General features: G+C 36.3%; 1 protein-coding gene across 1 annotated transcript in view; it reads right to left on the bottom strand.

Annotated features, from left to right (window-relative positions):
• Nucleotides 1-3,225: 3,225 nt before the first annotated feature.
• MIPOL1 (mirror-image polydactyly 1) overlaps nt 3,226-18,439 on the bottom strand; it is a 259,816-nt gene continuing 244,602 nt past the window's right edge. Inside the window, exon 13 of the mRNA XM_061159190.1 lies at nt 3,226-4,164. Within this exon, the coding sequence (XP_061015173.1) occupies nt 4,098-4,164 (67 nt within the window). The 3' untranslated portion in view covers nt 3,226-4,097. The remainder of the gene's footprint in view (nt 4,165-18,439) is intronic.

Genomic DNA, 18,439 nt, shown 5'->3' with positions numbered 1-18,439 from the left:
AAAGAAAAGAAAACCTTTTCAAAGAAGGTTATTCTAGTAAAAGGATTACAAAAAATCTGGTAACCTGAGATGCTATTCTGGAACGTATGCTACTAGTTCAAATGTGCAAGCTCCAACTTAACAAATGTTTAAAATATTTGAGTTTTAAAAACAGTGCCAAAATAAACCACATCTTTTCTAGAGATGACATATTTAGCTAAGCTCAAGCAATATAAATCTTTCAACCATTTCATGTATTTGTTTAAAAGCCTCAGAAACCACGTGCATTTGTAATAAAACGAACAAAATGCTAAAGTCACTGGAGCCTAACAATTGACTTATAAATCAATTTTTTAGAAAGCCAAAAATATTTATGTGTGTATGTGTCTGTGTATTTATATATCTCTATATCTCTATATATCTCTCCCTGATGCTGGGAGGAATTGGGGGCAGGAGGAGAAGGGGACGACAGAGGATGAGGTGGCTGCATGGCATCACCGACTCGATGGGCATGAGTTTGAGTAAACTCCGGGAGTTGGTGATGGACAGGGAGGCCTGGCGTGCTGCGATTCATGGGGTTGCAAAGAGTCGGACACGACTGAGTGACTGAACTAAACTGAACTGAACTGATATCTCTCTCGATATTACTAGATAAGATAGCATAGCTATAGATAGTAGTTATCAACACAATAATTGTTTGTGAAAAATTTGGGTTCCATACAAACCATATGTGAGAAGACAAATGTATAGGACATGGCTATTTTATCACTATAATGCCTCACTTGTCAAGAGTATTTAAAGACAGAAACTTCACTAATTATCTTTAAAAATACACTATCTATAAAAATGGCTTTTTATGCAATGTTAATCAATATTAAAACTATAAAATTTTAATATTCTAACATTTTTGTCCAATAAACTAATTCTATTGGTAAATGATCTGATGAGAAGATTTATCAGTTTTTTTGAATAAGGACATCTACAAAGGATCAAGTTTCTCACTGAAAAAGAAAGATATTTTAAATAATTTTAACACAATGGTTAAACATAATATAGAAGTAGAATGAAAGTTTCTCCCATATTATTAACTAATAACTTTGCTTTATACTTTGCTTATAACTTGCCTATAACTGGTTGTGTCTTTAACAGATGCTTCAGGAGCCTTCAGTGAGCCTTTAAGTTTAGACTATCATTTGATAGAAATGTATTGTCAGTTTCTAACATCAAGCCAAATTAAAAAGAGTACAGAGGAACTCTGGTTATTTTTTAATCAACAATGAATTGTCACAATATTCCTAATTAGTGAAAGTAAGGCTAAGGTTGCTACTGTAACACTACAGAGATAGTAATAATGTGATGCTGTTCACATATGCAGCTCACATTACTGTACTTAATTCAAAGATATGTGCAGAAAATTCATACATATATGATAAAAGAAATGGCACAATAATAAAAGAAATTGCAACAGAATCTTTGATTTTTAATTTTTGTAAGTGAAAGTTTTGGAAAGCTATGGTTGCATGGAGTTGAGTCATAAGATCTCAGCTGTAAGTCCCAGCCAGTTCTTGCCAAATTCCTAGCTGCATTGAGTGTGTTTCCTCATCATAAAACATATCACTACTACTACTAACGGCAATACTAAAACCACTAGCATCATCTTCATCACGTGGTTGACACACATACTGGCATTACAACTACTGTCGATAGAATCACAGAAAAATGCAGATGAGAAAGGGCTTTGTAAGTCAAGTGCTGCATGTTTGTATGATCTTTTCTGCTTTTCCTCTGAACTACTTATTTTTAACAAGGAAAAGTAAATTATGATTTCACTGTAGGAATTAGACTTGATGTTTAAAGTAAACTCAAAGCAACCTCTTTTCTGAAGTGTGGAACACTTCCCAAGTTGCATTATAGTTGAATATATAGAGAACTGATCTTTAGCAGGCAAGATTATTCCTTTATGCCCCCTTGCCCTGTCTAAAAAACATGTACTACTTGACACATCTGTAATTTTGTAGACAACTCATTTTCAAGGGGATGTGGTAATCTGGGGGAGATTACCTACACCGAGCAATAGTAGATGCTAGAACCATTTTGTAAATTTAATGTCAAGGTATCAAATTCTTTAAAGGTTCTGTATACTGATTATAGGAATTAGTTGTGCTAATCTGATTGGTTAGTTATAGAAAGAGATGTTTGGAAATTATAAAATATCTTTATTCTACACTTTGTGTTTTACAAAGCCTCAAGCAAAATAACTCAATACAGTTTCATCTGTTATTCAGGAATAAATTGAAAATTCAAGTTACTTGCGATTTATTTGAAGAGGATTCAGGAATGGACTATTTTGTGATGAGAACTGTTTCTCTTTACTTACCTGCATGACTTGAATGGAGCTGTTCCTTCACACAGGGAGCTGTTACATGTTTCAATTAGAGCTAGTAGAGAAAACTACATGCATGATGGAACTATTCTAAATCTCTACAGTTAGATAGTCGCTGCTTTAGAGAGGCTATAATTCTCTTTAGGACTGTAGAATAAATCCAGTTAATTTTGAACCCCTATTCTTCCTTATTTTTCACATAGTTTAAGCAAAATTAAAATCAGGCAACATCAGTAAATTCTAAATTTGAATCAATGGGATGATTCTGTCAGTTAATTCAACGGGTTTAATAAGAAACAGATACAGCTTGTTTGCATCACAATTCTTTTGTCACCCTATGATAAAGCACCTTACATTTTTCTGCAGAGTAAAAAAAATTCAAAAGCATAATTTCCAATGGTGTATGCAGTAAATGATTCTGTACTTGTCCCAAAAATAGGCAATGGTAGATAATTTAGCTCAGTCTTAAAGATAAATTAAAAGATCATATGGACTTAGAAAATTTTTCACTTGCCTACTTAATTTTCACTAATTCCATCTCTACTTATTTATTTCATCCTATTCTGGTCATATTTATTTTCTATTTGCTTCTCATCCATTCAATCTTAAAAAAAGATTTTTTCCTGTAGCTAAATACATGAATTTTAGTTTTATCCATAAAATTTTAAAAAGTAGGTTTCCTGAACCAAATCACAGGTTTACTTTTTCCCACAAGTCTTTATATTTTTCCATTATAATTTTATTGTATATTATATTTAGATATAATTGTATATTTAGATATATTGTATATTATAATTAGATTCCCCTCTTCTGTAACAAAAATTCAAATGACAGTCTAAATAAAGGCATAAAAAAAAAGAATACTTCATATGTTTCATGGGTGCTTGCCTTTTCATGTCATGGTGACACATGCTAATTTTCAACCCAAAAGTATCCCACCTGAGTAGACAGACTGGGCAATTACTATGGCTTAAATAGAGTTTAGATCATTATTCAGACCCAACATTAAAAAATACCAACACCATGAATTTATAAGTACACATTAACAATACTTTCTTTTTATTGAAAACAGTGTGCATTATTTGTAGTGGAAAAAAATCATGCTTTGATTAATGTAATTTTAATATGCCAAGCTCTTATTAAAGCAAATTATACATTTGATTCTTGGTATCTATACTTAATATTCTTTAATACTAAAAAAGATTACATGCATATGTCGAAGGAAGACTATACATGCTTCTTATGTATGTGCTTCTCTTATTGGTTAGGAAATAAACTCTATATTGAAAAATGCATGTAGTTGAAGTTTTGACCTAACACAGTGGATTAAGGTTTAGACAATATTTACTTTGCTGCATTTGACTCAGAAAGGGCCATATGTGAAGATATGATCCTGACCAACTTTACTATGTTTCTATAATGGTCTTCCAGCAAAAATATTTATATTAAATACAGTGAGATATAAAATAATTACAAATAAGCTGCAACTTTACAGCTATTCACTGGTAAAAGTCTGTAGTTAATACATTTGGATAAATAACTCAAGTCAGCAGCAAAGTGGTTAAACATTTGTGATTTGATTTTATCTCAGCTTGGAATGTGGTTGGAGTGTCCCACTTCTAACAACTGTTTGCTAAGTTAAGGCTTTAGTGTTTACACAGTGTTGAATGAAGCAGCCTGGTCACCAGATGTGATTGCTTCCCCAGACTGTCGTTTTTTTTTTTTTTTTTTCAGTTCAGATCACTGTCCTCATGGTCCCTGTTCCAACCTTCTTCCTCAGGACGTCCACCAGCCTTTCCAACCTAAGTTGAGGGCAGTGGGGTGGGAGGGGAAAAAAATAAAGAACATAAAAAGTGCAATTATTGTCAGGAATGTTTTGACTGAAAAAGGACAGTATTTAGCTGTGACCGAGCACTTCTGGTCGTCATGTGAAGAAACGAAGCATGACTGTAAGTGAGAGACACGGGCGCAGAGTGCCAAGGATTTGAGGTTAAAAAAACAGCAAGAACACACACTTAAACCCCATCTTCAGATTGCGTCAGTTTTAGAGGCTACATGCAAAACATAAGCCACTAGTTTTAATACATCTACCTACTTGCATCAAAGTTATGAATGAATCTCTATTATGCCATGACAAGATGGCATATTAAATGTTGAGCAGTTTCAAACCGATTTTTCACCCAAGAAGTGCATTTTTCAATACAGAAATACTATCACTCTTACACCTGTTACTGAGCTTAATAAGTGATATGTTGGTATACTGTATAATTGTCATGCATTACATTTCTTCTCTTTAAAGCCAGGTATTAGGTGGCTAGGTTGGAAAAACGATGTCTCAGTCTCATCAAAACAATTTAAGTATATAAAAATGGTTTGATGCTAATAAAACCAGATTTTCTCTACTACATTTTAAAAGTTTCTATTCCTGAGTAATATAAATAGGCTAGCACTGACTCTATATACTTCTGAGTCAAATATAAGTGATTTTTCAGTTGATTAAAAATTCTCCAACTAAACTGAAAATGGACTCAAAAGTTCAGAAGTCATTCTATAGGGTTCTTAGACTACTCTATGGGAGAGAGATCAGATTCATTCCATCAGCAAGAGTTTTGTGTCTCAAAAGATTTAGAGAATTAGATCATCAATTGCCTTTTTCTTACTATTTTCTTTACGGTAAGCATAAAACCTCAACCAAAAGTCTTGCTTGATGTCATACACACAGAAATCTTCTCTATAAGGGAAGCTCATACCCAGCAGCTTTCATATACACAATTCTCCCTCCTCAAAGACTGGTGAGCGACACAGTCTAGTCTGCTCCAGCTTGCCTCATTTATATGGATCCATGCATGAGGGTCCTTTGCAAATAAACACAGCACTGAGCCAGACACTACAGGAATGAGGGTATTCTCAGAGTCATACCCACTGGTTTAGATGGACTCATCAGCTGCATGCAACATTGAAAACAGCTCAAGTTAAATGGATGACTGCATATATCAAGAGTTCTGTTAACAGAAAATAGGGACATGAAACAATTCGGGGCATAAAAAAATCTCTGCTTTGAGAAATGTAGTTATGATCTCAGGGAAAAAGGAAAATCTTGCTTAAATTGATTACCACAATTTTCTCTAATGTAAATTTTACACAAGTATTATACAGACATTAAAACAGTTTTAAGCTAGTGATGCAAATACTTGAACTAGAAGATTTACTAGACAATTCACTGTACTTACAGATGACTCTGTATTAGTTGGACTTTCCCTAGTGATAAGAACCAGTGCTCTGTTATACTCTCCGAATAGTATGATTCCTAGGATCACATAGATTCTTTAAGACAAAGTTTCACTAAGGTGAACTATGGAGGAGGGGGAAGAAAAATGTCACTGTGAAATTTTAACTACATTGTAAAATATGCTGATAACCTGAATTAACAGTTAACAACTAGAAAACTTGTAGAAGCCAGTAGAAACCTTGATACTCCATTAACAGAATTTCTCAGCATGGACTAAAAAGTTAAGACAATACACCTATTTTGGGCTGCGCTGGGTCTTTGTTGCTGCGTGCTGGTTTCTCCAGTTGCCATGCAGGGGCTGCTCCTGCTGTGAAGCATGGGCTCTGGAGAGTATGGTCTCAGTAGTGGCAGCGTGCAAGCTCTTTAGTTGTGGCATGCAGGGTTAGTTTCTCTGCGGCACGTGGGATCTTAGTTCCCTGACTAGGGATTGAACCCGCATCCCCTGCATCAGAAGGCAGATTCTCAACCAGTGGACCACCAAGGAAGTCCCGAAAGATAGAAAATAGTACTTTCAGGTTAGTTAACTATATCTCTCTCCCACAATATCATTTGCTATGCTATTAAAAAAACTTCCTCATAATGTAAAAGTAAGTTCTAATCTGCATAGTTATTATCACTATGAATTCTGAATCAACGGAATGCTAAATTCCTGAGATGAGTCTGCGCTGTGCTTCTTTTGGTTTTTTCTTTACAGATGGACTCATCTTACTTTAGTTTCTTCATACATTAGGATATCTTTCCACTTAGAACTCTTACATCTTGTGACGGTAAGAGGTTAGGAGGAAATACTTAAATATCATGTTTTGCAATGTCTTTACTATATTTCAACAACTACTAGATCAACCACATTCTCAGTTTATCCAGGTTGAATGATTTAAGAAAATTTGATCTCAGAAATGAGAAAAATGTCAATTACAGCATTTTGTAAAAGCTTGCTGACTTTTGAAACACAATGAAGCATCTATTGCTTCCTGTAAGGAATGGACTATACCTGCCAAACATGGACTGTGCTGACAGGAAGGTAGGTGTGTCTGTCTGTTGAACCACCTTGCAGGATCTGCCTGCAGGTTATTCTTTACTGTCCTAATCAATAATATCCTTTAAAAAATTATGTAGTTTAATAAAATAGGCTCCAATTGCTTTACATGTTGCTCAATGATAGCTTCTCACAAAATTCATGAAATAGGAAAAAAGTTAGATTAGAATTCTAGAATTAGAATTTCTCTCTTCTAAATGAAGAAACAGAATCCCAGACAGAAAAAGAAACCCTTGTACAAGGTCCTAAGATAAGACAGTAACAAATGTGGGCCTGGTTTCCTTGTTCTTATTTCAAAGTCACTTCCACTAGCGTTTGGGCTAATAGAAAGCTACAGATTTTAGATTATAGGTTAATGTATTATTTGTCTTAATAAGTACATTAAACTGTTTCCTCAAGTTATTACTTAAGTGAAATTGGTAAGCATTTACTCGTATATTTCATCTGCTAGTTTAGTAACACATTATAGGAAAGTAAACTGATAACACTGTATGTAATTAGGAAATAACACAGTTTATTTCCTATAACACAAATGTTTTGTGAACTTGAAAAATACATTTAAAACTATATTTTAGAGAGAAATTCTAGTTTTTTCAAATAACACCTCTTTTATATTTTCTTTATGTCTATATAATATGTACATTCTACAATGAAATACATAGCTTTCCATCAAGTAGATGAATCATAAGTTATTTACCAATTTTCTGAGCTGGTTTACTCTCATTTTTCACTCAATGAATATTTTGATACATTTTAATAGGCAAGTAATACTTAAGGAATACTGACGATGTGTCAGCATTCTAAGAAGTACTTTATGCACATATTTAATTTTCAATACAACTCCATGGAGTAGATATTATCATTAGATGACAAACCAAAGCATACAGAAGGTAATCTGACCAGAGTTGCACTGCTACTGAGGTCCGAAGCTGGCATACGCTGCAAGGTGTAATTACCACATCCCTGATCTCTCTGATGATGTGCTCCACTGCTTCCAAAAATACTGTAACTTTTAAGGTTTAGTTTTGATTTTTTATGGCCTTGGACTACTCTTACTGACTAGATAATTTTTTTGCAAAGAGAGAAAGGACTGAAAACAGAACAAATTCCTCATCTTCAGTTGAATTGTAGTGAAGCAAAAATCTCACTATAGATAAACAAACTGTAGATCCCGTTAAAAAATTTTTTTTAGAATTTTTTTTTTTTTGCTTTTTAGATTTCATTTTTGAGAGAAATTTTTGTTTTATCTGTCAAGGTGAGAGTAGAATTCTTATTAGCAGGAGAATTTTCTTTTTAGAAAAAAATTCCATTTCTACTATTTAGGCAACAAAATTGTCTCATTCAACATATCTGACTTCTTAATTATTATTATCTTTTTTCCCAAGGAGAAAGAACCAGGGAAATTCAAGAGAGATGGATAAAAATCATCCTTCCAGTAGAGAAAACAGCAAAACCACTAAAAATGCTTTGGGTTGTCCATTAGTATCAAAGGTCTTGCCCTCTTTAAACCATGGCAGTGGGACAAGAAAGAGATTTAAATGTAGTTTTTTCTTTTACTATTATAGCTGTTCTTCCTATGCTAGTTCTTAAATGTTGTTTTATCACCTTTAAACACTTTTTATGTTAACCTCAAAAGATGTTATTTGTTTCCTTGATTTCACTTAAATGCTTATGGTACAGATCATCATCCCAAAACTCTCTTCTGAGTGTCACCCTCATATTTGCAACTGCCTTCAAGATGGCTCCTCTTGCTTATTTCACAGGCATATGACAGTGAACATATCTAAAATAAAGCTTATTTTACCTCCCATGCATATTTCAGTATTTCTTATTCTGATTAATGCTGCCATTCATTAACTCAGCTAACTTTTAAGTTGAAAAAATTTAGAAAAACCTTGGTTCAATGATTTTTTTTCTCACTGCAGCTTGGATCTATGAAAAGATTGTGATAAAACCACAAATGTAGACAGTGGGAAGCAATAAAAGGGTTTACCTCATCTAGTAACATCCTTTACATTTTAGAAAGATTCCCCCTGGCAAGAATATAGAGATGAGAAGGAAGTAAGTTGGCCCACAGGCAGGGAGTCCAGATAACTTCTCAGGAGCACAACAATGTGGATGTACTTATGGTCATAAAACTGCATACCTAAAAAGCTTATGATATGGATTTAAGTTCAATAGATGAACATTTATTAATTATTTAGTAATTATTTAGTAATTCCTATGAACTAGATACTATTCGAGGCATTGATTATTCAAAGACTAGGACATGGTTCTTGATCATAGGAGCAGTAAGGTGGAGAAACATCTTTATATGGTAACTTCAATCAGTTATTGGTAAATGCTGTAATAAAAGGGTAAGCATGGGTATTACACAGAACCTAGCTTGGGCAGGGAAAAAGAAGTGCCTGTGAAGGCTTTCTGATGATGCCTCAGTTAAATTTTGAAGGATAAGAAGGAGACAGTCGCCTCAAGAAGGGTGGGAATGGAGAGGGGGTAGGATGGGAATATCAGACAAAGGAAAGAATATGTGTAGAGGCACTGAGGTATGAAAAGCATGGTGGGTGTCAAGTCCTACCAGGAGGATGGTTTCACAGGTTTCTCAGGATCATGGAGGATGTTGGGAAATGAGACTGCAGTGGTTGGTCATGACTAGGTCTTGCCCTAGGTGGTAACTGAAGCCACAGGAGTGGATGGAAATGCTGAGAGAGACACAAGAAAGGAGGAGGGGGGTGGGAAGAAGATAGAACCAAAATGAAATCCAATACTTAAAGGAAAAGGACTGACAAAAGAATTGGAGAAAACAGTCAGGGAAGCAAAAGATAAAACAAGAGTAGGTGCTGTCACAGAATGCAGAGAAGAGAATTTCAAGAAGAGAGTGATCAACAGGGTTAAATACTTAAATAAGATGAAAGTGACAAATGGACATTAGGAAATGATACCCTTTTCTGTGCAGCTTTAATAAAGCATGATAATAGTAGGATAAAGCCTGAATGGAATGTGAAAAAGTGAAGATGAAGTATAGGCTTAGTTAGAAAATATAAGATCTTGGGTAGAAACTAAAGAGGATTATAGTTGCAGGAAAATGTATGGCTGAGGAAGTCCTTAAAGAAATGGATGGCATGTGAATATGTTTACGGACTATAGAAGAGAAGACTATAGGAAGAAGCTAAAGTAAAATGGAGGAAGACAGTATCTTTTAAGGAGGGTCTCAGAGAATGGAATCACAAGCACAACTTGCAGCATTATCACTAAAAATATGACTGGAAAACTCTTCCTTGGAGATTTGAGGGAAAGAGGTGCGGGGAATAGAGCTGTGGATAACTCTGTAGAGGTGGAGGCATTTAACTGACAGAACTCATCATTGCTAGATTCAATTTTCCCCATTGAGAGAGGCAGAGTTCTCTACTGAGAGCATAGGGTAAAGAAAAAGGCTGGGAAGGGGTTGGAGTGGGGGGGCAGGGAACAGTAAAGGTTTAATGGGACAAGAAAGGGAGGTGATATTGGACATGTAAAAGGAATGCTAGTGGGATTGATGGGTCACTGATATTGAAGTTTCTTAGCATGAAGGCAGAGGTTGGGGTAGAGAGGAAGACATTGAACCAGGTACTTGAAATGCACATTAAAGGAACCTCACTGATCTCACATTTAAGGAGATCAGTAGATATCACTGGAGAGGAGAGAGACATAGTGATAATTAAGCTGGATGGTATAAATCTCAAAGAAGGGAGGGTTTTCATGTGGATGCAGAAGGTATGAAAGTAGCAACAGGGAACCAGAGAACTCTTCTTTCTAGTCTACAGCGTATGGGGAAAAGACTGGTGTTTAGGGGGCTACAAGGAAAGAAGTGTCCTTGGTAAATTCAAGTTTCAGGTAGAATGTATGTGTGAAACATTCAGTGCAGAAGTTGCGGAAAGATGCAGTGTAGTAGGGCTTCCCAGGTGGTGTAGTGATAAAGAATCCTCCTGCCAACGACAGGAGGCAAAAGACATGTCGGTTTGATCTCTGGGTCAGGAAGATCCTTGGAGTAGGAAATGGCAATCCACTCCAGTATTCTAGCCTGGGAAATCCCGTGGACAGAGGAGCCTGGTGGGCTACAGTTCACGGGGTTGCAAAGAGTTGGATGCCACTGGGTGACTGAACAAGAGCAACCCACCCTCCTACGCATAAATTGTAAACAATGAAACAAAAAGTTCTTTCTCAGTCTCAGGCACACTATGTAACTGAAAGACACAGACTAAAAAAAACACAAATGCATAAAAAATACACATATATATATACACATTTATAAATCTGTAAAGGCACAACATATAAATATGAACACACATATGTGTATAAAAGTATGTGTAAGAAGTAAAGATCAATAAAAGAGAGAATAAAATGGAGAAGAGAAAAGAAAGACTATTCACACATGAAACAGAATGGAAAAAGAAATTGTAAGTAAAAAGGTGAATGCAGAAGTAGATGGGAGAGTGGGGTGAAAAGTCATGGTGAACAAAGTGGAAACAACTAGCAGAAAGTGGTGAGAATGGGAAGTTGAATAACAGTAACGTGGTTAAAATTATTTCTTATCTTACTAGGAAGTCAGTCTCCTTGGATCTTCCACTTATCTGCCTAGATCTATCCTTCATGTCATTACACTATTTGATTTCCTATATAAGCTGCTGCTAAGTCACTTCAGTCATGTCCGACTCTGTGCGACCCCGTCCCTGGGATTCTCCAGGCAAGAACACTGGAGTGAGTTGATTTCCTATATGAGGTGGTCTCAAATGTTAAAAGAACTGCCATGTCCTTACTAGGCTATTTTTTTCAAGGTTAATATTTCCAGCTGTCAATGGTTTTGCATATTAAAGTTAATAGACTATCACCATATTGATTATTTTTTGTGCAGGTTCTTCAGCATATCTAGGTTTTTAAAAATATTGAGTCTGATCTAATAATTCAGGTTAATCAATTAGAAAGGAAAGTGGGATTGATACTTCTCTTGATCTGGAATTTTACTTCCATTTAAATGTTGCCATGTTTCACTACTGGCTTACACAGAGTTTTAGTGCAAATGACTCTATGCTGACCTGCTTTGCCTACCAATCCAAGCCAAGCCAAGTCTATTCTATCTTGGACATGGACAACTAATATTTTTTAATCAGTTATTTATTGCTGTGTAATAAACCACCCAGGGCTTTCCTGTAGCTCAGATGAAAAGAATCTGCCTGCAAGGCAGGAGACCTGGGTTCGATCCCTAGGTTGGGAAGATCCCCTGGAGAAAGGAATGGCAACCCACTCCAGTATTCTTGCCTGGAGAATGCCGTGGTCAGAGGAGCCTGGTGTGCTATAGTCCATGGGATCGCAAAGAGTCAGACACGACTAAGTGACTAACACTAGTACTTCTACTAAACCACCCAAAACTTGGTGGCTTAAAACAACAGCTACTTTACTTAATCATGCTAACGTGGGCTAGGTGCAGCTGGGTGTTCACTTGCCTGACAGTTGGTATTGACTTCTGGCTAGGACTTGCCTCTTATGGATCTCATGTCCAAGTAGACCAACTCAGGCTTATTTACATGGTGAGCATGAGTTAGCAAGAGCTGGGAACACTGGCGATTGAGGCTTTGTTCAGAAGTTGTACAACATCATTTGGTTTATTTTATTGGGTCAGAGGGAGTCACAGGCCACCCTAGATTCAAAGGGTGGGGGAATAGGTTACCTTCGACAGGAGCAGCTGCAAAAAAAAAAAAAAATTGTGGCTGTGTTGGTCCTAAATGTTATGTGATTAAAAAAACAAAGGCTATCAAGTGTAACTACATTTTACAATAAAACAAAGCTTTAACCTCAATCTGAATCTCTGATGGAGGAATTTCAAGTATCAGTTGATAGGTGTTACAAAAGATACATTTTGGAACTTGCAGTATGTCTTAAACAACACCCAGGGTGTGACTATCATCTCCTCAGATAAGGTTATTTCTATCTGTTGTCAACTGGGTATTTTTTTTGCTGGATCTACATTTATTTAAAAAAGAGAAGCAAAATAAAAAAAGTTTGGTACATGCAATCAATATTTAGTTTTAAAAGATGTTACTAACCATTTATTAATTTGCTGATTTCTACCATAACTTTCAATATAATCAAATCTAATTCAATTCTTTCCTCCAAGTCTTTCTGCTGTGTAAAAATATTTTGTTTTTAGAATAAAGCATATAAGGAAATAATATGGATAGATTAATTTAGCTCTTCAGATATGTCATTATGTCAAATACTATCATTCATTCATTCAGAAATACTTCTTGAGTATTTATTTTGTGAATGGCACCTTCTAAACAGCTGTGTTCAAAAGAGTTTTTAATGTGTCTACCATAGATGTGTGTTATATCAAGTTTTTTTTTTTTAACACAAAATCCTCTGTAAAGATGTGCCATAAAAGGAATTTTCAGCTAAGTTATGATACAATGAGTTCAGGCTATACTTTTTGCAAATAGTTCTAAGATTATAAGTATTGTGAACAAGAGGTGTATTAACAAGAAAATAATGAGAAAGTAGGAATAAGCTGTTCTTAGACACCACAATTTTGGGTCATTTAATTTTCTGTACTTTGTTTAGCTCCACTTTAATGTTAATGTATATTAACAGTAAGAAATTGTTTTTCACCTTGAAGTTAAATAATAAACTTGGATTTATCTTTGAGATTAAACAGAGCATAGAAAAAACTTAGTACATGTATATTCAACAGTGCTTAGATTAGATATATGACATTCCTTATTCAATGTCACTAATATCTAAGGTGAAGTGAAAAGTGAAGTGAAGTGAAAGTGAAAGTTGCTCAGTTGTGTCTCTTTGTGACCCCATAGACTGTACAGTCCATAGAATTCTCCAGGCCAGAATACTGGAGTGGGTAGCCTTTCCCTTCTCAAGGGGATCTTCCCAACCCAGGGATTGAACCCAGGTCTCTGGCATTGCAGGTGGATTCTTTACCAGCTGAGCCACAAGGGAAGCCAAAGAATACTGGAGTGGGTAGCCTATCCCTTCTCCAGGGGATCTTCTTGACCCAGAAATCGAACTAGGGTCTCCTGCATTGCAGGCAGATTCTTTACAACTGAGCTATCAGGGTACACAAGACAATGAAAAGTTACCTATATTTTAAACACAGACTAACATTTGCTATTTTCTATGTAACCTTGAAAAATTAGTTTCACTAAACAATCATTATATCAATTAGCATCAATTTAGATGACTAATAAACATAAAAGTTGGAAATACCACAATCAAAATACATAAAGCTTGGCATTATTTTTATTTCATCCCGCTTAAAAATTAAAACAGGGAGAAGAATTAAAGCTATATTTCCTTCTCTACAGGATCTCTAAGGTAATTCTACTTCAAGTTTTGGATTTTAAGTGGATAATTTTGGTATAATTTTATCCAGGGCTTAATTAAGTCTTTGTTAGTAAGTTAGATGTCTAGATAGTCTGCTGGATTCCAATTGTCCAAGGCAGTGCTAGTGCATGGATGATACTATTAGGAAAGTACTTACGGAAGATAATGGAGTTATTTTGCTTAAGCCTCTAACTTAACATAATAAAGTGATTGAGATAATAGAATGAAGTAAGATCAAGTGACAATTTTATTGGGTTCTTTAACTGTCTATCAGAGGATATTTAAATCCTATGTAAGATTCCCAAGAAAACTCAACACCAGTTAACAACCTCATGAAGCTCCATGAGGGCTGGGACATTATGTGTTTTGTTGATAAATGTATTCTTGTAACTAGCAGAATAGGCTCTCAAAAATCAACAGGACATTATTTGTTTGTGAATAAATATTATACACACATGCATATGTTAAGGGTCCCTGCAGAAGCATACTGAATGATAAAATAGTTATTTGAAAAGAATGAAGGGAGTTTGGGGGCTTGGTGGGAAAGATGGTAAATGAAATTTCACTCTTAGTGAGAACTAAGGTTATGCTTTTTGTATCAGGAGGAATTTTGTCAATGTGATAAGAATAAATTATTAATTCCAAAAACCAGCATCTCTAGCTCTTCTTTATGACTTCATAACTTATAAGGAGAAAAATATGAAGTATACAAAGGAATAAAATTGCTATAGATGCACCTTCTATACATCTCATGCATCTTCTATGGGAGAAGCATTAGAGTCAAAAACAAGCAGGTGCATGACAATGTAGGGAAAACAAACTGAAAATAAGGTAAACCATTTTTAACTATTCCATTAAAAACTCTTGATTTAGAAGAATTGAGAAAGATATGTTAGTGGTATTTTTAAAAAGAACACAAATTTCAGCAAGTTCCTTTTCTGATTCTTGTGCTTTGTCCCTGCTCTGCAGCTTCTAGGATAGTCCTAGTGATGGAACCAGATGCCATGATCTTAGTTTTTTGCATGCTGAATTTTAAGCCAGCTTTTTCACTCTCTTCTTTCACCTTTATCAAGAGGTACTTTAGTTCCTCTTCACTTTCTGCCATTAGGGTGGTGTCATCTGCAGAGATGAGGTTACTGATATTTCTCCCAGCAGTCTTGTCTCCAGCTTGAGCTTCAACCAGCCCAGCATTTTGCATGAAGCAGACGTTTTTTCTGGAACTTCTTTGCTTTCTCCAAGATCCAGCGAATGTTGGGAATTTGGATCTCTGGTCCCTCTGCCTTTTCGAAACTCAGCTTGTATATCTAGAAGTTTTTGGTTTACATACTGCTGAAGACCAGCTTGAAGAATTTTGAGCATAATCTTGCTGGCATGTGAAATGAGTGCAACTGTATGGTAGTTTGGACATTCTTTGGCACTGCCTTTCTTTGGGACTGGAATGAAAACTGACCTTTTCCAGTCCTGTGGCTATTGCTGAGTTTTCCAAATTTTCTGACATATTGAGTGCAGCACTTTAACAGCATCATCTTTTAGGATTTGAAATAGTTCAGTTGGATTTTGGTCACCTCTACTAGCTTGGTTCATAGTAATGCTTTCTAAGCCCCACTTGACTTCACACTCCAGGACGTCCAGCTATAGGTTGAATGATCACACTATTGTGATTATCTGGGTTATTAAGGCCTTTTTTGTGTAGCTCTTCTGTGAATTCTTGCCACTTCTTCCTAGTCTCTTCTTCTGTTAGGTCCTTATCATTTCTGTCCTTTATCATGCCCATCTTTGCATGAAATGCTCTGTTGATATCTCCAATTTTCCTGAAGAGATCTCTAGTCTTTTCCATTCTACAGTTTTCCTCTATTTCTTTGCCTTATTCATTTAAGATAGCCTTCTTATCTCTCTGTGCTGTTCTCTGGAACTCTGCATTCGGTTGGGTATGTCTTTCCTTTCCTCAGCTATGTGTAAAAGCCTCCTCACACAACCACATTGCCTTTGTGCATTTCTTTTTCTTTGGGATGATTTTGGTCATGGCCTCCTGTACAATATTACAAACCTTCATCCATAGTTCTTCAGGCACTTTGTCTACCAGATCTAATCTCTTGAAGCCACTTGTCACTTCCACTGTATAGTAATAAGGGGTGTGATTTAGGTCATACCTGAATAGTGGTTTTCCCTACTTTCTTCAATTTCAGCCTGAATTTTGCATTAAGGAGCTCATGATCTCAGCCACAGTCAACTCCTGGTATTGTTTTTGCTGACTATATACAGTTTCTCCATTTCAGCTGCAAAGTACATATCAATCTGATTTCGGTGCTCACCATCTGGTGATGTCCATCTGGTGTACAGTCATCTCTTGTGTTGTTGGAAGAGGGTGTTTGCTATGACCAGCGTGTTCTGTTAACAAAACTCTGTTAGCCTTTGCCCTGCTTTATTTTGTGCTCCAAGGCCAAACTGCCGGTTATTCCAGGTATCTCTTGACTTCCTACTTTTGCATTCCAATTCCCTATGATGCAAAGGACATCTTTTTTTTGGTGTTAGCTCTAGAAGGTGTTGTAGGTCTTCCTAGAATTGGTGAACTTAAGCTTCTTGGGCATCACTGGTTGGGGCACAGACTTGGATTACTATGATGTTGAATGGTTTGTCTTGGAAACGAAACCAAGATCATGCTGTTGTTTTTGAGACTGCATGCAGATACTGTACTTTGGACTTTTTTGTTAACTATGAGGGTGACTCCATTTCTTCTAAGAGATTCTTGCCCAAAATAACAGATATTGTGGTCATCTGAATTAAATTCACCCATTCCTATCCACTTTAGTTCACTGATCCCTAAAATGAAAATATTGCCATCTCCTGCTTGACTATGTCCAATTTACCTTAATTCATGGACCGAACATTCCAGGTTCCTATGCATTATTGTTTTTTACAGCATCGGACTTTACTTTCACCATCAGACACGTCCACAACTGAGCGTCATTTCTGCTTTGCTCCAGATGCTACATTCTTTCTGGAGTTACTAGTAACTGCCCTCCAGTCTTCCCCAGTAGCATATTGGACACCTTCCATTCTGGGGGGCTCATCTTCTGGTGTAATATCTTTTTGCCTTTATATACTGTTCATGGGGTTTTCCAGGCAAGAATATTTGAGTGGGTTGCCATTTTCTTCTCCAGCAGACCACGTTTAGTCAGAGCTCTTGACTAAGATCCATCCGTGTCGGGTGTCTCTGCACAGAATGGCTTGTAGCTTCATTGTTACATAAGCACCTTCACCATGACAAGGCCGTGATCCATGAAGGGGAAGGCACACAGAAGAACTTTATTTCTTTTAGATGAAAGACTACTGATTATATCACTCTCCTATTTAAAATATCATAGTTTCACTATTCCAGTTGAGCTATTTCAAATCCTGAAAGATGATGCTGTTAAAGTGCTGCACTCAATATGCCAGTAAATTTGGAAAACCCAGCAGTGGCCACAGGACTGGAAAAGGTCGGTTTTCATTCCAATCCCAAAGAAAGGCAATGCCAAAGAATGCTCAAACTACCACACAATTGCACTCATCTCACACGCTAGTAAAGTAATGCTCAAAATTCTCCAAGCCAGGCTTCAGCAATACGTGAACCGAGAACTTCCAGATGTTCAAGCTGGATATAGAAAAGGCAGAGGAACCAGAGATCAAATTGCCAACATCTGCTGGATCATCGAAAAGCAAGGGAGTTCCAGAAAAACATCTATTTCTGCTTTATTGACTACGTGAAAGCCTTCGACTGTGTGGATCACAATAAACTGGAAAATTCTGAAAGAGATGGGAATACCAGACCACCTGACCTGCCTCTTGAGAAACCTGTATGCAGGTCAGGAAGCAACAGTTAGAACTGGACATGGAACAACAGACTGGTTCCAAATAGGAAAAGGAGTATGTCAAGGCTGTATATTGTCACCCTACTTATATAACTTATATGCAGAGTACATGATGAGAAACGCTGGGCTGGAAGAAGCACAAGCTGGAATCAAGATTGCCGGGAGAAATATCAATAACCTCAGATATGCAGATGACACCACCCTTATGGCAGAGAGTGAAGAGGAACTAAAAAGCCTCTTGATGAAAGTGAAAGAGGAGAGTGAAAAAGTTGGCTTAAAGCTTAACATTCAGAAAACTAAGATCATGGCATCTGGTCCCATCACCTCATGGGAAATAGATAGGGAGACAGTGGAAACAGTGTCAGACTTCATTTTTTTTGGCTCCAAAATCACTGCGGATGGTGACTACAGCCATGAAATTAAAAGATGCTTACTCCTTGGAAGGAAAGTTATGACCAACCTTGATAGCATATTAAAAAGCAGAGACATTACTTTGCCAACAAAGGTCTATCTTGTCAAGGCTATGGTTTTTC

This window comes from Dama dama, chromosome 13 (genome assembly GCF_033118175.1).
Source record: "Dama dama isolate Ldn47 chromosome 13, ASM3311817v1, whole genome shotgun sequence".
Lineage (NCBI taxonomy): Eukaryota > Metazoa > Chordata > Mammalia > Artiodactyla > Cervidae > Dama > Dama dama.
This window is presented reverse-complemented; position numbering and strand designations above follow the sequence as displayed.